The 24228-nt window shown below is 42.2% G+C and overlaps 1 protein-coding gene across 8 annotated transcripts in view; it reads left to right on the top strand.

Moving 5' to 3' along the window:
- Window positions 1-1095: 1095 nt before the first annotated feature.
- rfx7a (regulatory factor X7a) overlaps window positions 1096-24228 on the top strand; it is a 34844-nt gene continuing 11711 nt past the window's right edge. Inside the window, exons 1-8 of one of the 8 annotated variants that reach the window (XM_021586241.2) lie at window positions 1096-1531; window positions 10413-10446; window positions 19854-19936; window positions 20858-20896; window positions 21050-21175; window positions 21913-22029; window positions 23191-23275; window positions 23512-23719. In XM_021586241.2, coding sequence (XP_021441916.2) covers window positions 1398-1531; window positions 10413-10446; window positions 19854-19936; window positions 20858-20896; window positions 21050-21175; window positions 21913-22029; window positions 23191-23275; window positions 23512-23719 — 826 coding nt within the window. In that variant the 5' untranslated portion in view covers window positions 1096-1397. Of the gene's footprint in view, window positions 1532-10412; window positions 10447-19853; window positions 19937-20674; window positions 20897-21049; window positions 21176-21912; window positions 22030-23190; window positions 23276-23511; window positions 23720-24228 lie in introns of those variants that run through there. The other 7 variants (XM_021586242.2, XM_021586244.2, XM_021586245.2 and 4 more) reach the window with 7 other exon arrangements.

Below are 24228 nucleotides of genomic sequence, written 5' to 3' on the forward strand. Positions count from 1 at the left end.
CTTCACTCATATATGCTGCGCCTGCGCTGCCGATGCTTGACAGCAGCAGCAGCATCACATTACCGTTCTCCTAGCAGTAGGATATTATGCTGGCAGAACGATCGCATTCTTTTCTTCAAAATAAGAGTTCCCTTGCAAAGACACGCTAAACTGTGAATATAGATTTTTTTTTAATGTATTTTGTATTTATACCAGCATTTATTTTGAACGTTTGTACAAGTACTGGTATGTTGAAAGCTATTCATTTGGCTATATTTAAAGAAATGGTGACACCTTACTCCACCCACTCCTTTCACTGCAACTCAATACACGGTGGGATACTTATTGGCTTGTAGAGAGATCTTTTATACCTGTCTCAGCTAAAGTGGGGTTGGAAATATTCAGTATGGTGTAGTTTTGGATGGGGACTGTGTCGCACGGCCTGCTGCAGGCTTTTCACTCCGCTCCTACATAGCCCCCAATGCAATATACTGTAATAGACTGTTCATGGGATACATATTGGCTTGTAGAGAGAGAGAACAAGGACAGGAAAAAAACGTTTGTGGAAAATATATATATAATCAAGGCTACATTGTTCCCTAATACAGGACTAGTAAAGGCCCAGTGATTTTTTTTTATTTTGTGAATTTTTTTTTGTAAAATTGTAATTAAATAGTATTCCGATTGTTCAATGGGTGCTGCAGCACCCCTACTTCCTGTGTATGTACAACACAGTCCCACTCCAAAACTAACCATATTTGGTTAATAGAGACCCTACTGAGTATTTCCCATCCCACTTTAGCTGAGACAGATAGAAAGGTTTTCTCTCTACAAGCCAATATGTTTCCCATGTTCAATCTATTACAGTATATTACTATGGATGAGACGGAGTGAAAAGCCAGCAGTAGTAGGCCGTGCGACACAGTCCCCCTCCAAAATTACACATATTTGGTTCGTAGAGACAAAAAAAATGTTAAAAGTAAACATCTTTTGAATGAGTTATCCACATTGCAAAGTTTTGAAATGCGGGCTTTTATTTAGGAGGTTTCTTCATTAACATACAAAGTGACGTCACTTTTCGTGCTGCTGGCAGAATACTAGTCAGCATCACAAACACTTCCACCACTAGTGTTTGCAAACGCACGGGTCGTCCCAAAAGGCTGCGACAGAACCCTGGTGAAAGCCTGCATTTTGTATTCCTCTACACTTTTTTTAACATGTCTGTGCATGGTGTTCGAAATTAACTGTCTAACCATGTTTTCCCGGCACCGTTTCTACCTTGGAACTGAGGCCACGTATATCGCAAATGAGAACGGGTGGGTCCGTAATGTACAGTAGGAAAATAACTGCTTTCTCGAGGTCCAGGTTGAGGCCTGCATGTTAAAGATCCCTTTCCTCCCATCCTGAATCTCATCGTGATGACTGAGGATCAACAACAACATGATCAGCACCCGAAGCTGGGCTCTGGAATAAGCACCTTACCATCCCTAGTTCCTGGACTGCAAGGGACTGAGGCCAGTGCGTTGCAGCTCAAAATAAAGAATTCCATCTGGTAAGGAGGACCATTAGCTAGCATTGTGCCACTTTAATTGCTAGCCAGATAGCTAGCTTTGTTAACATACATTAGTTGAGCCAGCTCCATATGTTTTGCCATTATAGTGTGGCTACATCTAGCTAGCTAGCCCAGCTATTTAATTAGCCAGCTCATTACTAACCTGCAGCTACAGTGTTGCCTCCTTCGTCCATTTCCATAAACGTAAATATGTCAACCTTTGTGATTGGCGTTGACAATATGACACTTTTTACAGTTTTTCGTGACTTTCCTGGTACCAAGAGCTAATATTGTTTACTATAAATTGTCGGGCACATCATGACATTAGCAGCAAGTTATCGCTGCCTTTTTCGTTGTGGTGGACAGGTCTGGAACGGTCAAAATGGGTGATTATTCACAACCCGGGTGCTGCAAGAAACCTCGCGGTTGGTAACTAGCGAGCTGGGCCACTGAGGTATATATGGGCTGGACTTGTGCAAGGTTTCCGTATCCTCATTAGTGCACACACTCTAGACAATTTGTGTCATTTCGGGAAAACAGAATAGTATGTAGCTAGTACGCTTGCCCGCGTTATAACGAAGTTAGTTTATGGGAGAAAGTGCAGGCGTGCACAACTAGCTAACTAGGTTGAAAACCACAATCATTGTTTTTTTGCATGTCTCAACATGTATTTCAAATTCATGGCGGTATAAATGGCTACGGTAATAATAACACAGCCTGCCCTGCACCTTAGCATATTTTCATACATAATAATGACCTGCATGTTGTATCAGTACATGCCTACAAAATATTATTCGGCAACATTCAACATTAATCACTTCACATATCTCTAGGTAAAGATTTTTGCACTCATTCCTCAGTCAGCTTCCAGAATTATATACTCAATTTGCACACTGAATAATATGGTGATTTTACTTTTATGCACGTTTCACCTGTTGTCTTATCCTTTGGTTTCATATAGAAACTCCCTACATGAATTATGAAGTATCACCAGGAACCATAATATGTTAATAGATGTGGTTTGCTTTTTGCACTTGAACTGTTGTTGACTGATGTTTCAGATAATCATACTTAAATGTTCATTGTCTAACTTGATATCACCATATTATGTGGTGCACAATCATTCAGAACCGACTTGTGATTTGTCTTGGTTGCAATATTGTGTAAATGGTTTTAGATTATATATATAGTGGCATGTCAGGAACTGAAGCACACAGACTGTTTGTTTGTCTGTCAAATTACAACATTGGGAAAGTCATGACTGGCACTTTTTTATAAACTTTTCTAATCTAATGGACATCATATGAAAAATATTGAACAACTTGGGTAACATGTAACCATAGCCTAGTCATAAATTGCAAAATGCCACCATTAACATAGGCTTATATGTTAATCATCGGAAAATACACTACAGTATATTTGTTGATTCTCTGCACAGTAATCTGCTGTAAGGCCAGTGTCCCCCAGTGCTACCCCTAAACCAGTGGGAAGGAATGCGGTTCTGGATGACATTGATCCATCTGTGGGATATCACTTCCCTATTTTGATGGGCGTACGTTCCATCATCAACACATTGACTTGATGTTTTATGACAGAAGTACTGCAATTGAATTGGATAAAATGGGAAATGATAGTAGTCACAAACCACAGTTGGTTCACCTGCTACTGTCCTTCCTTCCACTGGCATACTGTTATGTTCAGCTCATAATTGTGAAAAGTCTAGACAACCCCTCTCTCTTTCACTCTCTCTCTCAGTCAATGTCATCTCTTCTGGCTCTTACTGACACCTACCTAATAAGCCCCCTCTGTTTCCATTTACTGTAACCAGCGTCCTCAACCACTGAGCACCGGACGTGCATAAATGTTGAAAAGTAGTTGAATTTTAGACATGTTTCACAAGTTTAGACAGCACATTGCAGTACATACAGTAAAGAAATGTAGAGTCGATATCAATACAAAACAGCACTGTACAGGGATTAAAGCACACTAGAGTACAGTATAATGTACTGAATGCTACTCTACTGTACTTTACTGTGCTCTGCTATGATGTCCAAACTTGAGAGACTTATATGATTGGTTCACATATGGTCTGGTCCGTACCTACCAAATGTGGTCTTGTTTGGGGGGAGCATATTGGCTATTATTCTAATGTGTAAAATAATACCCAAACATGCAAAGGAGGATAGCCCCTGAACAAGGCAGTTAACCCACCGTTCCTAGGCCGTCATTGAAAATAAGAATGTGTTCTTAACTGACTTACCTCGTTAAATAAAGTTGTAAAAAATATTTTTAAAAATTGGCAAAATCGGCGTCCAAAAATAAAGATTTCCGATTGTTATGAAAACTTGAAATCGGCCCTAATTAATCGGCCATTCCGATCAATCGGTCGACCTCTAGTTTTTGGAGAACTTGGTCAGTTTTCTACTGTCATTTTGTTACAAAACTTCACATCTGCACTGTTCTTCAAGTAAATGTGTTTTGTAACATTGTCAGTGGAAATTGTTGAATATAGTCCTTGTGCATAGAGTTGTATGGTTTGTTTAACTTTGCAATCAATGGTTTTTCTTTGGCATGCATATTAAGGTGAAGAATCTGTCTCAGCATCATTCTGTTACCATGGAATTGCCCTAATGTTAACCTACAGGTTTGAGTCCTGAATGGTGCACATTACACTTGACTGGGTGAGTACAGTCTGAGTGATAGATGATACCTATGATCTACATTTGGAGAGCTGGCACAGAAGTAAATGCTGCCTCCCATGGAAAAGATCTGTCCTTGGTTCTGGTGGCGCTGCACTGCCCTTTGGAAAGTTATGATGAGAGTTTTGCATGTCTCTCGAGTCAGTGGGAGACTGAGGATTGATTTGGCAGTTTTTATACTGAACAAAAATATAAACGCAACATGTAAAGTGTTGGTCATGCCTCTTGAGTGGCACGATGCATTGCAGTGCTAGCTGTGCTACTAGAGATTCTGGGTTCGAGTCCAATCTCTGTCGCAGCCGGCCGCGACCTGGAGACCCATGGGGCAGCGCACAATTAGCCAAGTGTCGTCCAAGTTAGGGGAGGGTTCGGCCACCAGGGATGTCCTTGTCCCATCGTGCACCAGCAACTCCTGTGGCAGGCCTGGGCGCAGCACACGCTGACACGGTCGCCAGGTGTATGGCATTTCCTCCGACTCATTGGTGTGGCTGGCTTCCGGGTTAAGTGGGTATTGTGGTATTGTGTGAAGAAGCAGTGTAGCTTGGTTGGGTTGTATTTCGGAGGATGCATGACTCTCGACCTTTGCCTCTCCCGAGTCCGTACGGGAGTTGCAGCGATGAGACAAGACTGTAACTACCACTTGGATACCACAAAATTGGGGAGAAAAAGGGCAAAACATTTTTTTTTTTTTTTTAAAGATCCCAGAAATGTTCCATACACACACACAGCGTTGTTTCTCTGAAATGTTGTGCACAAATGTATATCCCAGTTAGTGAGTATTTATCTTTTGCCAAGATAATCCTTCCACCTGACGTGTGGTATATCAAGAAGCTGATTAAACAGCTTGATCTTTACACTGGTGCACCTTGTGCTGGGGACAAAAAAAGGCCACTCAAAAATATGCAGTTTTGTCACAAAAACCAATGCCACAAATGTCTCAAGTTTTGAGGGAGTGTGCAATTGGCATGGTGACTTCAGGAATGTCCTCCAGAGCTGTTGCCAGAGAATGTAATAATAATTTCTCTAGCATAAGCCACCTCCAACTTTGTTTTAGAGAATTTTGCAGTATGTCCAACTGGCCTCACAACCGCGGACCACATGTATGGTATCGTGTTGGTGAGCAGTTTGCTGATGTCAATGTTGTAAACAGAATGCCCCATTGTGGGGTTATGGTATGGATAGGCATAAGCTACAGACATCGAACACCAATTGCATTTTATCTATGACAATTGGAATGCATTGAGATACCGTGACGAGAGCTAGAGCTGCTTGCTTTTTCCATGACTCTTGTCTCCTTTTCGGCCAGAAATACAAAATCTTAGGAGAAAGAGTGAGATTTGAATTTGTGAATTTTTCATTGTGAACAAGCTGAGTGGGTTGTCTGAGTAAGATACAGTACATCGGATTAAAATTGAGGCAAATAAGGCTGCAATACATTAGTTCAATCTGCCCTTTAAAGGACTTTATTTTAAGAATGTGAAATGTCAGAAAAATAGTAGCGATTTATTTAAGCTTTTATTTCTTTCATCGCCTTCCCAGTAGGTCAGAAGTTTACATACACTCAATTAGTATTTGGTAGCATTGCCTTTAAATTGTTTAACTTGGGTCAAACATTTCGGGTAGCCTTCCACAAGCTGCCCACAATAAGTTGGGTGAATTTTGGCCCATTCCTCCTGACAGAGCTGGTGTAACTGAGTCAGGTTTGTAAGCCTCCTTGCTCAAACACGCTTTTTCAGTTCTGCCCACAAATTTTCTAAAGGATTGAGGTCAGGGCTTTGTGATGGCCACTACAATAGCTTGACTTTGTTGTCCTTAAGCCATTTTGACACAACTTTGGAAGTATGCTTGGGGTCATTGTCCATTTGGAAGACCCATTTGCGACCAAGTTTAAACTTCCTGCCTGATGTCTTGAGATGTTGCTTCAAAATATCTACATAATTATCCTGCCTCATGATGCCATCTATTTTGTGAAGTGCACCAGTCCCTCCTGCAGCAAAGCACCCTGGGGAACACATGGTGTTCTTTGGCTTGCAAGACTCCCCCTCTTTCCTCCAAACATAACGAAGGTCATTATGGCCAAACAGTTCTATTTTTGTTTCATCAAACCAGAGGATATTTTTCCCAAAAGTACAATCTTTGTCCCCATGTGCAGTTGCAAACCGTAGTCTGGCTTTTTTATTGCGGTTTTGGAGCAGTGGCTTCTTCCTTGCTGAGCGGCCTTTCAGGTTATGTCGATATAGGACTCGTTTTACTGTCGATATAGATACTTTTGTACCTGTTTCCTCCGGCATCTTCACAAGGTCCTTTGCTGTTGTTCTGGGATTGATTTTCACTTTTCACACCAAAGTACGTTCATCTCTAGGAGACAGAACGCGTCTCCTTCCTGAGCGATATGACGGCTGCGTGGTCTAATGGTGTTTATACTTGCTTACTATTGTTTGTACAGATGAATGTGGTACCTTCAGGCGTTGGAAATTGCTCCCAAGGATGAACCAGACTTGTGGAGGGCCACAATTTTTTTGTCTGAGGTCTTGTCTGATTTCTTTTGATTTTTCCCGTGATGTCAAGCAAAGAGGCACTGAGTTTGAAGGTAGGCCTTGAAATACATCCACAGGTACACCTCCAATTGACTCAAATGATGTCAATTCGCCTATCAGAAGCTTCTAAATGACATTTTCTGGAATTTTCCAAGCTGTATAAAGGCACAGTCAACTTAGTGTATGTAAACTTCTGACCCACTGGAATTGTGATACAGTGAATAAATAATCTTTCTGTAAACAATTGTTGGAAAAATTACTTGTCATGCACTGCCGACATCAACTGTATGGATGATTTATAAAGCCAGGCACATTTAACAGTTAGGCTATTGATTATAGACCTAATTAGGTTGGTTTCCTCTCTACTCACTTTTCTTCAGACAATTAGGTAAGTGCTATTTTTTCAAATCTTATCTCCACTGCTGCCTCTGCTGCATTGTTTTCAACACCAATATACTGGTTAATTTAGCTATTATGCACATAGCAAAATGGTCTAAGAAAAGGCGCCAATTCAACAGCGCACTAATATTTCAGAACCGTGGAAAGCGACAGCTATCAAACGTGGGAGAAAGCGCATTTGATATAAAATAATATTTTTATTAGTGTTGCACCGCTGTCCTTAACCATATGCAATTTCAGTAATGTATGTCTTAGAGTGATGGACTGCTATGGCCTGCGCAATGGATCAGTCCACTCAGACAGGCGCAAATCGAACAGTTGTCTTGTACACCATGTTTTTAGTGTTCGTCACTGCTCGACTAAAGAAATCTTGGTCGATCGACAGCCTATCGACCGAACAATCGACCGGTCGACTAAATGGGGGCAGCCCTAAATATTGCTAAAGTTCATTTAACATAATATTGTTTTCTGAAGTCCTCGTTAAAGCAGTTGGGAGACTCTGGAGTGAAGGGATGTCATGTCTTTGGTGGTAGCTCTATTTAACAGTTGACCTACTGTCTTTAAACCTCTGTGAAAGTTATGTTCGATCTGATTATAGGCCAACTGTAACTCCCAGTTGTAGTAGTGGGCTGTATCTGCTCCACACACAATTTGGTGGCTGTTCTGATGGTATGTCAGGCTTCAGTTTAAAATATTCACCATCACCACTCTAGCGGAAGAATATGAGATCAGAGAGGCTCGCCGTTGGAGGGTCTCCCCACATTGATAATTCAGAATAGCACAGCTTTGGTGCTCCAGCCTTCCCGAGTGTCAGGCTATACTGTCTGCGGTTGCTGAGGTTTAGAGGTGAATGTCAGGCAATCCAATTTCTCCCTGAAGCGGCCATATTGAGGGAGGGTGGCAGACAGTGAGCCTCCAGGGCTGCCCCTTCCTGCCAGCTCTGACTGTTTACGTTCAATAGGGGGGGGGGGTGCAGGAGGGGCCAGCTGGGGGGGTGGGAGAGTCTGCTCTGCTGCTTTTGAAAATCAGGGTGCTTTTCAGGAAAAAACGATACACACAGTCCCTATTAATGTAACATTTTAGTGTTTATTATTTCAAAAGATGTGAATTATTTGAACATGTCAGATCATATTACCAGTTATCATTTTCTAATGTTGATTTGTGTTTTGACTTGGTTCTTATCTCTCTCAATGTTTCAGAATGATTTATTAAAAGGCTGAAATAAGATCTGGTGTGGTAGATGTAGGCACATTAGTTGATGATCATTCAAGGGTTTCTGAATGGGGTAACTAAGAGTAATTCAATACATGCAGCAGTTAGCTGCTTAGTGCAGAAAGGTTTTTGTTAGACAAAATCCTGCAAATATATACAATCAATCATGTAAATCTCAAGTTGTGGCGGTTGGTGCATGCCACTAAATAAACTAAAATAATTAGATCAGACATGTTGAAGTTTACCTCAGTGACCTAGTGCACCTTGGATATAGATGAATGAGGCCCTCAGAGCTGAACTCCTCTACTGCCAGCCCAGGGTTCAACAGGATGTGTTTAGAAACCAAACTTCCTCAGTCTCAACGTACATACAGTCTCAACGTAGGTACATTGCATGGCAATGAGTCCATGTTTCACATGAAAATCACCAAACTCAGAATTTAGGGACAGGGATGGCTTTTCTAGAGGAATACAAACACACTCCACTCTGATCCACAGGTCAGAGTGGATCCACTGATCCAGTCATCAACATTATTGTGTACCCTGCCAAGTGAGGTTCTAGTCCAGACTAAGTAATTCTAGATAGAGCTTGTTAGGTCATGCTCAGTCAGGGGCACTGTGTGACCAGAACTGGGGCATAATTGCTGCAGAACATTTTAAAACTGGAGTGATGTGCAGTAAGGGGCCGGCAGGGAGAATCTAAATCCTGTCTTCCCCTTTCCCAATCCCCTCCCAGCTCCCCACAGCAACAATTACTTAACGAGGCACTCTCTCGGTACCTGCCTGGCCTTACCTAGAAACAGCTTAATGAGAGGAACCTGGCAGACCTGCTTATTATCAACACTGAGAAATCCTGGCCTCACCTAGTAACAGTCCATTAAAGCTTTTACTTTCTCTGTCACAGCTAATAACAGTCTCCTGATTCTGATCTGCCCTGAATAACCTAGTAACAGCCCCTCAGTCTGCCCTGGTACCATATCACACAGCAACAACCTACCATCTGAACCTGACTTTTACTTAACTAATAAGTAAGTCCTAGGTTCTGCCCCTTCGTTGTAATAGATGATCAAATAGAAGCAACCGGCCTCATTATGACCAGTTAATGCTTTGATTCTTAGTTGTATGAGAGGCCATTGCATGAGAGCCAAGTTACCATCTCCTACTACTATGTTATCCAGGTAAACTGACTTGAATGTGGGCTGAGCCACACAGAGAGGGGTTTACCATGTGGTTCAGTTGAAGTGTCATGGACCACGCACCTCTTGAGCTGCAGAATGTGTAGGCACACGCATACTGAGTGAAAGTGTTTTCAATTCTGCATCTCTCAATTAACCTTTTGAGTTGTGTTGTGGTTCACACCAATGTCTAGGCCTTGCCTCACGTGACATTTCTGAAGGCCATGGAGAGGAAATTGGGTCAATTCAGGCTATGGGAGTAGATGTGTGTTGTTTTTGAGTGGGCGGAATCAGCAAGGGGCCACGAATCTCTGACTGTAAAAGCATTTAGCAGCCTCTTCACTGTGAGGAACTGTAGCAGGTTGTCTGAACGATTGTACCAACAGTCAGTGAGTCCGTTTTCTCTATTTGATTTTAACTGTGTGTCTGAGAGAGCTTGTCTGTCTCTTATAGGTCCTTTGACTAATATGCTGTGGGATAATTTAGGGATGGGTTGACTTTCCTTTCTGTGTTTCTAGCAGTATATTGCCTTGAGGTCAAGTCAGATTTTACAATACTTTTTATATGGATTAGGCCTAGATCCCGGTTTGTACTGGATTGAAGTCCCCTCAATGACTTTCTGAGGGAGGTGTTATAAATAGGCATTGAGTGCTATAGGACATTTATGTAGTGTCTGTCTCCATTTTTACATATGACAACGTGTTCCTAGGATTTATTGGTTACGACCAGGGAGAAGCTGGTGAGAGGGTTGTCTCATGCCTTACGTTACAGTGATTTATTAATACATCCGGTTTATGCATGGTGCTCACGTTACACTTGCGTCATACTAATTTGTCTTATGTTTCTCTTTTTTTTTTCAGTAAATCTGTACAGTCAAAGGTGGACAATATTTTGGTGAGTCTTCCTTGTCATAAAGCCTTTAACCACAATGTATGCTCTGTTCATAATTATTACACTTTCCCCCCCAATGTTTAAAGGTGGGTTTTTGACTTGAGTAAGGTCAATTTTAGGTTTCTGAAATGTAATCTCTGTGCTTATCTCACCTCTTCGCCGGTGTCGTGAGACTGTTAGAGGATGAAGAGAAGCAGCATTGCCATCTACTGTCTGTAGTATTTTAACAGGTGGTCCTATGTTTGACTTATTTATACCACACTTGATGTCAGAGCTAAAAGTAGCCCTGTTATGAAACAGCCATTGCTGACCATAAAATACTGCTCAGTCCTGTTGAATGATCTCACTGAAACTCCACTAACCCATTTAATCTTACTTCATGAGTCCTATAGTTATACTACACCGTATTTGGCTCGTAATGGTCTCTAGAAGATGGGATGAAACGATTTACCTCTGTGCTTGGTGTTGTAACCAAAACAGTGGTCATGTCCCTTTGTCATCACCTTATCTTTTTAGCCCTTTGTGTTTTCTCTCATAGGTTCTGGCCTTCAACTGAAATTCAGTCAACCAGGGTGTGATTGAACATACATTATCATCTAAAGCCCAACTTGATATACTTGAACATAACTCATCTGCAGCACATGGCTTACCTGAAAATTCAAGATGTTTACGTGTGTTCATGTGAGGATTTGGCCCTATGTACTGTAATTGAGCAAGTATAGAAATATTTTGCATGTCAATAGAGATGGGTGCTATACAACACTGAGGTAAGATCCAGTGCATTGCCAACAGGTGAGGCAGGAGAATGAGCAGAGGTCAAGGCTACACTCTAGTTACTCTGGGAAACCTGCTGTGTTTACTCAATACTGCAGGCTGGGCTTCAGCTTGTCAGAGGTGTATCTTACCAAGAGGTATGTTGAGGATAGACGGCTAGACCTGTCAAAGCAATCAAATCACCCACCACCACTGCCACATTGTAGCCTGCGTTTTGCACTCAGGCTACACATATAAGGAGGTCAACGGTTGTGTGTTTTCCTTGACCTGCCTTGCCTCTCCTCCTCCTCAGTGAAAGGGGACCCCAATCCCAGTGGTTAAAGTCCTGTCTCGTGTACTGTTAAGTGCCGAATCCAGAATCCCTGGAGTCCTAAAGTTTCACACAAATCTCCATGTTCGTGGCAGGTGCCAGAGTTCGCAAAACACGCATGAGCTCCCGTGCTCCAGTCAGCTCCCGTGCTCCAGTCAGCTCCCGTGCTCCAGTCAGCTCCCGTGCTCCAGTCAGCTCCCGTGCTCCAGTCAGCTCCCGTGCTCCAGTCAGCTCCCGTGCTCCAGTCAGCTCCCGTGCTCCAGTCAGCTCCCGTGCGCCAGTCAGCTCCCGTGCGCCAGTCAGCTCCCGTGCGCCAGTCAGCTCCCGTGCTCCAGTCAGCTTTACGGTGCTAAATGTTGCAATCTCAAACAATACCTTGCATCAGCTGCGCTCATTAAAGGTTAATGCCTTCAGTTGTATTCCACAAGGGTCTTGTGTTTTTCAATTCCGACAGACTTTGTTTTCTTTGCCTCTTAAGGATTTCTAGAGGACATGGGAAAGCACTAGTGTCTAATATGAACTGCTCTCTCTCCCTCTGTTTTCATTTACATACTGAATGTGTCAGCGGTGGTGATAAGTAGAACACATATCAATAATGAAACTTGTGTTGATACACTGTGGTTGTTTCCTGCCTCAGACTGTGTCTTATGGAGATGTGAGAGTGGTCTCTGGGGAGAGGTGGCTGTTTTTAGTCTTTCTAAGGAGTAACCCATCTCTGTGTGTGTTGAATCACTAATGCCCAGCCCTCGCTCCACTAGTAATGTCTTAGTACTATTACTAGGCTTCCACCATCAGGGTCTGCATGATGCATCTCTTTCTGGTGTCTGGCCTCATATCAAACTGGTTCTGTTCAGATGTCCTCAGTTATAGCTGCACTTTGTGTGAATATTCATTCGCTGTAGAGCTTTGGGTTCAGTTGGAAGACTGAGAGGTTAGTGGTTCTTAGAGAGAGAGAGAGAACACAAAGTAGATCATGTACAGTATCAGGCCAATGTAACCAGAGGCTTAACCTGTTAATTACCTATTTTTCTCCCTGTGTGTTATCGTTTCCTCTAATAGCTTTCAGTTTCTCTGAGCCTCAACACAACCAATCTGGTTCCTCTCACGTCTAGTTCATTCTCCTAGATGGTATCAGGCTCGGTAATAAAGTTGTCGGGTTGACGCCATAGCTCAGTTTTGCCGACACATAGCATAGCTAGTTGTGTAACTGCCATTTATGAACTTGTCTTTCATCCAACAAAAAGCTATAGTGTTGTTGTTGGCGTGAGAATACAACCAGGCTATAATTGTTCTGTTGATGTTGCTGGTACCGAGGGGACTGATATATGATTATGGATGGGTATTTAACCTTGGCCTTGTGAAGGTGCAGGGGAGTGTAGACTGTCTGCTGACACTGACTCATTTAGGATTGTCATCCAAGTGTGGACCCTTGCCCCTGTGAAGGGTGCTGTAGTTTGTAGGGTCTTCAGACCCAGGCCAGTCAAAGTCCAAATGAATTTCAGAGATGTAAGGTCTAAGTGGCTGAAGTTGAATGACTACAGAAGCAGGGCTGGGCGACTGTATGAAATTAATTTGAATGTATGTTTTAACGCAATGTTTTCAGTTTTTATGAGCATTTGTCTTTTTGGTCTCGTCTCCTTCGATCCTTCTGTGCTGTGTGCACTGTGCACCTTCCCACTCAGACACCAAGCCCCTCCCCCTGCCTCTCACGACAACAAAGCCGAAAGATCATTTCAACCTCTCTGACAACAAGTAGTTTCAACTTGCCATTTGCATTTGAGGTTTGGTCCAACAATTGGTCGATTCCCTTTCTAACGATAACCTTTTTATGTCTCAACTCCCAAGATGTAGAACAGAGCAGACCCTACTAAAATGAGAGTATCAACGAACATAATTGTGGAAAATGAATGCTCTGGTTTTGTTGTGCATGGCATTGTGGTACCACCTACTGCTAGCAGTATTTTAGTACTGTTATGTGCTAGCTGTCTAGTCTGGGTTTAAAAAATGTTCTACGATGTGATTATTTCTCTCACTATCACTTGCGGGATGGGATAAAACTTTCATACTGAACTAATTACCAGCGGTAATGAAGGTAAACCATAGCCAACAGTGAGGAATCTTGTACGCCCTAGCAGTGATGACTACTGGTATCCATATACAGAAGTGGGTAGGTTACTTTCTAAGTGTAATCCATTAGTTACTAGTTACCTGTCCAAAATTGTAATTGATAACGTAACTTTTGGATTACCCAAACTCCGTAACGTAATATGATTACATTCTGTAACTTTTAGATTACTTTCCCCTTAAGAGGCATTAGAAGAAGACAAACATGTATGTTACCAATTGAACGACATCTATTGCAGGATAAATCAATGTTAAAGTTTACATAGGTGGCCATATATGGATGTTACATTTTAATTTCTGGGTTGGTTATGTAGGCTTCTTCTAACCCATCGCTTTCTACTACATATAATAATAATATGATTAAATTATATCTTTACATTAAAAACCAAAGTCTATCAGAATTCCAGTCATTCCAGTAAATGTTATACCCCTTGATCTTCAAGAATAGGACTTGGAAATATTGAAGTATAGATTAGCCAAATTGTTTTACCTGAGCATCACCCCAAAACTAAGGACTTATTAGCCAGCCCTACTCTGTTTATGATTTTGTCATGGAGGACTGATTGGGTTCATTGTTTGTAGTTGAAAAATAAATGCTGCGTCATGGAATGGCATGCTTTGAGCACTACTGAAGAAAATAAAAGACCCACTTGTATTCCATAGGCTTGCATCCGCACTGTGTAGCTGTTGCAAGAGCGCATTTTTCACTCTGTCCACTGGTTTCAAAAACAATGATTGATAGGCAGCTTAAACTTCTTGAATTCAACCATTATTGGGTTCAAATACACCTTTTAGATTTGAACAGCCATCACAACAACCACAATCCATAAGGCACACATAGCTAAATGAGAGAGCTGCTGTGTGATTCAATACACTATGTAGATATCAATAAGAAGTGATATCCGTATCTCTATAGACTACATCACTGCTGTCATCCTTACCTCCAAGTGTTTATTCAAGTTGGATAATCTTTGGATGCCGACAGCAGTCACCATCGGAAGACCGCTTGGACTATAGCCAACAAAAGCCCATTCCTGCTCTTTTCCCGCGATTCATCAAACACATTTGGTGTGTCATCATAGTGGTCTCTGGCTTGTAGTCCGACTCGCTCAAGTGGAACGAACTTCAACTTGAACCTTTTTTCAATGCTGATTTGAATGTCATATAGAAAACAGGTGTCAAGTTTTTCCCACAAATGTTCTTTCTGAATTTAAAAGTAATCATCTAGTTTTTCAAAAGTATCTAATCTGATTACAATATTTTTTGCTGGTAACGGATTACAGTTACTGTTTTTTTTTGTAATCCGTGACTCCCCAACCCTGTCCGTATAAATATAGTTGAGAATTTGTATTGGACTTTGATTGTAGTCTATGGTTTGTAGAGTATTTGAAAAACATGGACTTCCACTTTGGAAGTGTGCTGTGTGAAGTAGTGGGGCTTGTCTGGCAGCAGCAGGGTGTGATGTCCTTTGCTCCACCAGTGAAGGACCAATAGTAGTCATGTGTGTAACGTAGCCCAGCATGTCTGTCTATTCCCTTCCACTCCATGAGACTCTCCTTCTAAAAAGGAGAGTCCAGTTGGCTCCACGACGTCTGTATGTATGTATTTACTCCCCCCCCCCCCCAATCGCTAACTCTGCTCAGTGGCTGATAACTTTAGCCATTGGTGAGCTACCGTTCCCCTAGCAACAAAGAAGTGAATAGAGAAGACAGAGGGGCAAATACTTCTATTCTTAGAAACCAATTGAACGGGGGGGGGTACGTACGCAGTGTATGTACGCTGTGGCTATGTTTGACGGGGGCTGCTGACCACACCGCTAGCAGAGGCCAGTCCAGGGGAAAGGGTTAATGACAGGGGATTTCAGTTTATCTCAGCCTGCCGGCGCTGCAAACAAACACACCCCCAGACCCGACTATGGCTGTCTGGCTCTGTGCACTCATGCCGTTAAGACACACTTGTCAGCATCTCTGTGTTTGAATGTTTGTCCCCTCCCTGCTATGGCACCCAGAGCTTCTCTTTATGGTCATGTGTTGGGTGTTTAACTCTTTTCCATAATGTTGGTGTCAGAGATGCTGCTCTGGACATTTGGCCAGTTTTGGCTGTCCACTGCAGTCTGCACCACAATGTAAAGCACTGGTCTGGTGGTCTGATGTTCCCTAGCGTTGGTGTCCTACAGCAGACACCATTTAAACAAAAGCTTGTTTACGAGAGCTTAACTGCCCGCTCCGCTCTGCTAGCCCCCGGATTAGGTATTCCTCGGATTATTGCTACCTCCGATGACTTCCTCTATGGGGGGGTTGGTTGGGTCATTGAAATGCCATGGGACTCTCTGTATCCCTTCTGCTTTTAGATGTTGTCGTGATCCATCAATCGGTATTGAAATAGTGTATTGCACTCACAGCTTCATATTAAATAAACATTTAAGTGTTTGCCTCTAAATAGTTTTTGTAAAAAAGATAACAATTAGGTGCTAGAAAAAACAATCGTACTACATGTTGGTTACTGTTTTAAAACAGTGAATATTGTGTAGTAGACAGAGGCACCAGGGCCCCTTCAGCTCATCAAGAATCCAGAACGTGATGTGGGAGCCTGCTCCTCCCCCTGCAGGGCCCTCACGCTCCGTGTTGGAGAGTTGTGCCTGGAGCCAAAGTCTCTCGTCTGCCGCCTTCTACTCCAGCAGAATTTAAATCACCCCTGCCCCACCCTATCATCTTCCCTATTCCCTTTGAAACAGCGTGTTGGAGAGGGCTGTTTCTGTTTGTAGCTCTGGGCCCAGCCATTCTCCAAACACTTAACTGGGTTGGGTTCAACTGGCACCCACCACCCATTGTAGTACTGGGGTAGAGAGAGGGTGAGAGAGAGATTGTGCTTTGTTTATTTTTCGCGTCTGTCTATTAGCCAATGTGTTTCACAGCTGAGCTTAGCAATGTGTATTTATTATGGATCCAAAGCTTTTTACTATTGTTCTTTGTCATTTATCTTTGTTTCATAGTGTAGTTTCTTCTTTTTTATTCAGTTTAGTCACATATCTCAATTTGCAATACGTTTGCCAATCGGTTGTGCAGCCAGACTTATTTGCCATACCTTTTGCCTCCTCCCTCTCAACCATACAATTTTTCAATTCCCCATCAATCCACTGGGATTTAACTGTGTGTGTGTGTGCCAGCACGTTTCAAAGCTTGTGTCTGTGTGATTGAGAGGGAGGTTAAAGCGAGAAACCGACCGTGAGTAAGAGTGCAAGCGTGATCCAGTGCTTGCTTGTTTGTTTACTGTTGTAAGTTGTACTTATCTGTGGCATATGTGGCCACTTGCTGTTGCAGTAGTTGTATTTCTGTTAGTGTTCTGCCCAGGCGGGGAGTGGAGGTGGTCACTGAGCAGTGGAGATCAGATCATGGAGTAATACAGCCCCAAAGCCCTTCTGTCACGACATCTGTGAGACCCAGTGCTGCACGTGCCCCACCCCGACATTGTTGGCATGCCTTCCAAAGTCTCTCAGTGAAATTGCTTCCAAATACGTAAACCATCATCCCAGTTAATGTTTGTTGATGTTTTGTAAAACATGTCATAGACTTTGGTAGCTGGGCTACAGCCCTAAGGCATCTATCTGTCTGTGTGACACCCTAATCATCTGCATTCACATGGAAAAGTCTGCCTCCAGCGTTATTTGACTAACTGCAAATAACTGTCTAAAAATAAATAGAAAGTAATGAACTTTAAAATGCATTTTGTTCCACCCCCAGACTGTCTGTTTGTTAGGTTAGCAGGTATCAGTGTTTTAAAGTTATTTCACTGTCCCATGGTAGCTGCAACAACCCCCTCTGGATATTGCAGGGATCCATCACCTCGTATTTATCCTCATGTTCCTTCAAGGTCTTCTGATAGGGGGTTTTCCCACATAGTCCTCTTTAAAAGAACAGATATCATATGTCTCATGTTGTCTTCTCACACTTCAAACCCCACAATCTCTTAGCCCATAGATCACATTTCAAACAAATAATCTGAACATAACTCCACACACATTTTGGTATTTCTGTGCATTCTTGACAAGGGCTAAAATCAATATCCCAAAACGGTATCCAATATCCAAAAACAACACGTTTTTTCTGCGAACCTACACTTCTCTTTTGTGGTGCTAATGTAAGGGTTTATGTCAGGGGAAACAGTGTTGCAGTAGTCTAGTGTGTGGTGTGGGAATTTTGGTGTTGGCATTGCCCTAAAAAATGGAACCGGACTGTCGGATTTCTAGAGAACCGAACTCACACCACCTTTCGTCTCCGGTCGCTTCAGGGACTCTTTTGAGGGGCCTGCGTTCCTTTTGAAGTGTTGACACTGCACCAACATTTTTAAGCGAACTGCGCTGAATTTTTTTGTTGTTGCTAAAAGGGACCAAGTGTGAAAAAATCCTTAGGAGCTCTCAATACACACACACACACACACACTAACCCTCTCCCCTCGATGGAAACATTTGTTTGATCTCATTAAGAGATTTCCTCATGGCTTTTATCATTGTGGCAGGGATGAGGGCCCCCTGTGTTGATCTTTAACACCCTGTGGTATTTGTTGCACACACACGTTTTAGAAACATTCAGAATCCAAGAGGTTGAAGGTTTTTGTGTAATTTTGTTTATCCTGACACTCGTCCACATTGATCTTAGCTCGAGCACTGTTTATCAGGATGCATCCAGGATCCTTCTGAACGAGACCTCATCAAGATCAGTGGTTCTCTCTGCCGCAACTTCCACCCCTTCCCGGATTTTTTAGTCTCTCCTTTACATCCCTAATCTCATTTGCAGGAGGGGGGGGGGGGGGGGGGGGGGGGGGGGTTGTTCCTGAACACTGCTGTCTTTTAGGGTGTTTTTACACATTTTGAGCAGTAGTTAGAATCAGTTTGATTATTTGTTACAATGTATTTTTTTGGGGGGTCCGGTTTGTTTCACATTGTCAAATGAACTAAAACTCCTAAAACAAATACGTGCCCATGCACAAAAATGTGTTTCTTGGACAAAAAAATGTGGTGTTCTATGCGTTCCCAGGTGCGGATAGTGTTCAAACTAGTCCAACCAAACTAAAGGGGATTGTTTGAAATGGTTGTTTTAGGTTTTACTGGAACTGAATAGTCTTTGTCGTAGATTTCATAACTTTTGAATTAAAAAGGTTACGCTGATGGTGCCTCAAGTCCTACATAGTACAACTAAACACTGTGTTACTACAGCAGAAGCAATGAGAGCACCCGACTTCACTCAGTGGAGAATAGACTAAGAATGGATCATTTAAACAGGAAACGTTTCTGTGTTATTCATGCTCTTCAAGCTGGAGTGGAAGGCAACCTGTCAGCCTTTGTGGAATGTATCTTGGTGGATTATTATAGTAGTGAGAATGAAAAGAATAATTTTCTTTCTCATGAACTGGACTGCCAGTCTGAGAGAGACATCAGTAGAGCATGTTAAATCAGTGGAGTGATAAAGACTACCATGAACACTACTACCACCGATATTTAAAAATTTTGCTGCCTTTTAAGCATTCTACTACAGTTAGCACACACACACGGACGCAGATGTTGAAGGCACTGCTTCTCAGTGCAAAAGGCGTGACTACAGTCCCTGGTTTGAATCCAGGCTGTAGTACATACGGCTGTGATTGGGAGTCCCATAGGGCGGTGCACAATTGGCCCAGCGTCATCCGGGCCGTCATTGTAAATAATAATTTGTTCTTAACTGGCTTGTAGTGCAACATCTGAAAAATAGCGCACTTGGTAGTGTACCGGTGCTCGACCAGTTGGCAAAAGCCAACATCACCCACGACAGAGAATGGTTGATTGTCAAGGACAATCATTTCCATTATCTTGGCTTTAATGGGTTTCGCCTTTGAGTTGTCTCGCTGAAATTTTCTTACTCTTTCAAATAACTGCTTGACTTGTTGACTGCTCGATCCACACAGCAGACGTTGTGGGCTAGGTTAGGAATGCTGTGTGGCACGTGTAGCGCCAAATTTAACATGGAGCGTCATTACACCATGTTATATAGGTATGCACGTTAGCTTTGACATCGTTTTTTTAACATCGGCTTTAAACTAGACATCTGGCCGATACCGATGTTGGCATTTTTAGCTATTATCGGCCGATTCCAATATGTTCACCGATATATCGTGCATCCCTACTGTTTGTTATTAAATCCCTCTTCTTCCCTGTGCTCCGCTTTTACAGCAAGATGTGGAGACGTTTACAGACATCGAGAAACTCTACCTCTACCTTAAGTTGCCTTCTGGTCCCAGCAACAGTGAAAAAAGGTAATTGATCATTCTGTCATTTGATTGAACATAGTTTGTTTTGTGTCATGTCTAGATGCAGTTCCACACAATTTGCACATGACTTAGCCTGTTGTTCATCTACCCCATTATCCATTAGCCTAGTAGCATAATATAGATGTTCTGCACCCTATCCTATCCCCACATGCTACAATGGTTGTCAACATTAGCTTGGACTGTGGTTAAGTCAAACTCTGCTCATTATGCCATACTCTCTCCCTTAGAGAGAAAATAGGCTTCGGCTGTTTAAAAAAAATTGCATTGATTGATTTGATATTGAACTACCGGTTAGGGGGGTGTGTGTGTGTTCAAACATTCTCTCTTCAATAGCAAATAAGCTTTGGTGCTGTTGATTTGATAATGATTTCCCACATATGACTATCACCTGTGTGTGTGTTCTGATTGAAAATCCTTACTTAATAACTTATTAATAACATCTTTCCTCAACCCTTCATGTTTGACCTTTTTGCAAAATATGTGTAGATTTATGCCTTGTCTTCTCTCTAATGTATATTTGATCTGTAACACACACACACACACACACACACATACGCACGCTTAATTCCAAATGACCCAAGCCCATACTCCCTAGGAATGTGTGCAGATCTGAGACGATTGGATATGTATTAGGCCTAAGGAATACTGTAATAGCTTTACTTCTGATAGTCTAAGAGGAATTTCCCCACATTGTTTGAACTTATCCAATCCTCTCATCTACAGAAGTGTCCAGGGGCAGTGGCTTGAAGTTAGTTTAGCATCAGGTGACAAACACACACTGCTCATTGATGTTGTCAATATCATACCTTGATTGAAAAGCAATGATCAATTCCTACTTGTTCTCCACATCTAATCCTCATCACCTCAACACCTCAACTCCCCAACACTCCACACGATGCCCATCAGGACTGAGAGAGGGTCTGCCAGTCCTGGAGAACTGTCATGGTACATAAACCTCTCTCACTTACAACACAGAGACATGGGGGTGATGTGTGTTGGTTGCGTTTGAAAAATGGGGCGGGAAAGGTAGATCCGACTGTAAAATGTTTTTTTTTGTGATTGTATTGTAAATAACCTATTTTCTCCTGCTTTCTCTAGCAGTGATCAGAGCTCCATGTCATCAAGCCGCACTCAGCAGATGCACGCGTTCAACTGGATTCGCAGTCACCTAGAGGAACACCCAGAAACCTCTCTGCCCAAACAGGAGGTCTATGATGAGTACAAGTGGGTATCTGACTGAGAAAGGGGACATAGGGAAGTGTGAAGCACTGTTAAATACAAATAAAAAACTGTCACCCTGTTTTGATGTTCTGGAAAGGGACACCGGACCAATTTAGAAACATATTGATAGCACTGTGTACAGGTATTTTAGGGAATTTGGGATACCTGATAGGTTAAATTCCATACCAGGTGTAAATGGATGGATTTACTTTTGAATTTGATTTCCATGAGTACTTGACTTCTAAGAGGTTTCACAAGAACAAGGTACACATTTGTATGGCCGTTTTATTTTATGACATGAGATACATGTTATGAAAGTACATAACATTTGGCTGTTACTAAATAAATAAACCTTTAATATACACTGCCAGCTATGAAGGATCTACACACTGCCAGCCAAAGCACCAATATAAATAGATGCAGCAAGCATGGGAAAAGATGTGCACCATGTGTTGGTAACACTAGAACGGAAAGTCTGAAATGCTATGTGACTGTTATGTAACACGCAGTTTGACGTCCTCATTCATTGCAAATTAAAGTACTAATAATGTTTCAGATTTCTATGGGAATGTCTTCGCCCAGATGTCACTGTTTTGATGTGACTGTCTTTTATTTGATATTTAACATAGTTTATTTGGTTTTACTGAGATTTCCAATACCTTGTTTATCTGAACCTTACTTCCCCTGTACAACAAATGTTTACTGTCTGTGTCTGTCTGCCTCTTGTTTGTTTGTTTCAGGAGCTATTGTGACAATCTCTGCTACCACCCACTGAGTGCGGCGGACTTTGGAAAGATCATGAAAAATGTATTTCCAAACATGAAGGCACGTCGACTTGGCATGAGAGGCAAATCAAAATATCCTTCACTGGAATGGTTTGTAGCAAACAATCTGGCCTCTCTGGACTCTGGTCGCAGAACATCTGTTGTGTCAGTTCATGGAGCCTCTAAATATAGAACTGAAATTAAATCAAATAAAGCGGCCTCTGCCTGGAGAGTAGTATAGTAGGACAGAGACACTTAGGGGAATCACTGTGTTCTTGACCTTCAGGAAACAATTTGTGAAATGTCTTTTCAATGTCTTTTCCATGAGATCACGACTCTAGACTTGGCAAAGCTACAGTCTCCAATGAGATTAGCGTCCGTTAAATTAGTCAAGTGACAAGTGACTTCGTTCTTATTAAGGTGGAGTTCAAAAAAAGAATAGCATAAAATACTTGCGTATGAATGCAGTTTTTATTTTCAATGCTGAGCCTTTCTGAAATAGACCTTGTTTTTATATGACGGTTGCAATGGCAGCGGAAACTCAATATGAGCGACCAAGTCAAATCAGACCAAATCAGAACATCTTGAGCTGTGGCTTGCTTAGTGATCTATATCTTCCTTTTTAAATGAACTATTTTATGTTACCAAAGTTAATACACACTCTACAAAGTTCATTCAAGATCACACTCTTGGACCTATTTGTCTGTATTTTATCATTTGTTTTGTGTGAGAGAAAGTGAGTCATTCATAACTGTGCTATAACTCTGAGTAGCTCTTTGCCTGGTTGTGTGAGACACCTCCTAAGTGTATGCAAGTGTTCAGCAGGGAGCACCTGCTGTCACACTCTCACACACCAGAATCTGATAAAAGTCTAGCTCTCACCACAAATCCACAGTGCCTTATTTTGGCAGTGGAGTTAGTGACTGATGCTGACTGGGAGATAGGTCGCAGTTGTAAATTAGAACTTTTTCTTAACTGGGCCTACCTGCTTAAATAAAGGTGAAAAAAAATAATAATAATAGCCGTCTCAGCTTCTTCCTCAGATCTGTCTGAGTGACAACTGACCTTCTGCCCTGAGTCACTTTTCTTACCCTATCCTGTGGGGCAATCTCAGTCTCTTATGGCTAGAATGGTCCCTGAAGCACTAATGCCTGGCTCTTTACAGACAAACAACCAACATATTTTAGCACCTCCATAAATTAACTCTTAAATATTTGACCGTTTAGTGTTTTTTGAACCTTAACCCCTGCTCACATACTGCTATAGTGGACTGAGGAAGAAAGCCTTTGTCCACATGCCATCTTTACCCAACCTGGAGTTACATAAAACAGGGGACGGGGTAAGTTGTCTGTCTGCCTTCCTCTCTCAAGGTCTTTACCTTATTTAAATAGATTTTCAAGAAAATAAGTAAGAAATGTTTGCCTAACTGTAGTCCAACCATAACATAACTTTCATTAATTGAATGTGTTAGGAAAAGGACTACGTTTTGAGGCTTCATATTGAACTAAAAGTAATACAGGGATATGTACGACTATAATTCCTAACACCTGTACGTGTGCCTATGTTATGCTTCAGTGTGAGGTGCTGGAGGCCTCAGGTCAGCTGTGCAGTGCGGAGGAGGAGGTGCGCTCTGCGGCCTGTGGCCTGGTGTGTGAGTGGGCCCAGAAGGTGCTGAGCCGCCAGTTTGATGCTGTGGAGGACCTGGCTCGCTTCCTCCTCAACAGCCACTATATCGGCACCAAATCTGTGGCAGCCCTCACTGTCATGACTGGTACACCAACAGGTGACAATACAGTGCATCCGCAAAGTATTCAGACCCCTTGAACTTTTCCACATTTTGTTACGTTACAGCCTCATTTTAAAATGACAAAGCAAAAACAGGTTAAGGCTTTTTTGCAAATGTATTAAAAAATAAATAAAACTGATTACATAAGTATTCAAACCCTTTACTTAGTACTTTGTTGAATCACATTTTGGCAGCAATCACAGCCTTGAGTCTTCTTGGGTATGACGCTACAAGCTTGCCACACCTTTATTTGGGGAGTTTATCCCATTCTTCTCTGCAGATCCTCTCAAGCTCTGTCAGGTTGAATGGGGAGCTTCGCTGCAATGCTATTTTCAGGTCTCCAAAGATGTTTGATCGGGTTCAAGTCCGTGCTCTGGCTGGGCCACACAAGGACCTTCAGAGACTTGTCCCAAAGCCACTCCTGCGTTGTCTTGGCTGTGTGCTTAGGGTCGTTGTACTGTTGAAAGGTGAACCTTTGGCCCAGTCTGAGGTCCTGAGCGCTCTAG

This window comes from Oncorhynchus mykiss, chromosome 26 (genome assembly GCF_013265735.2).
Source record: "Oncorhynchus mykiss isolate Arlee chromosome 26, USDA_OmykA_1.1, whole genome shotgun sequence".
Lineage (NCBI taxonomy): Eukaryota > Metazoa > Chordata > Actinopteri > Salmoniformes > Salmonidae > Oncorhynchus > Oncorhynchus mykiss.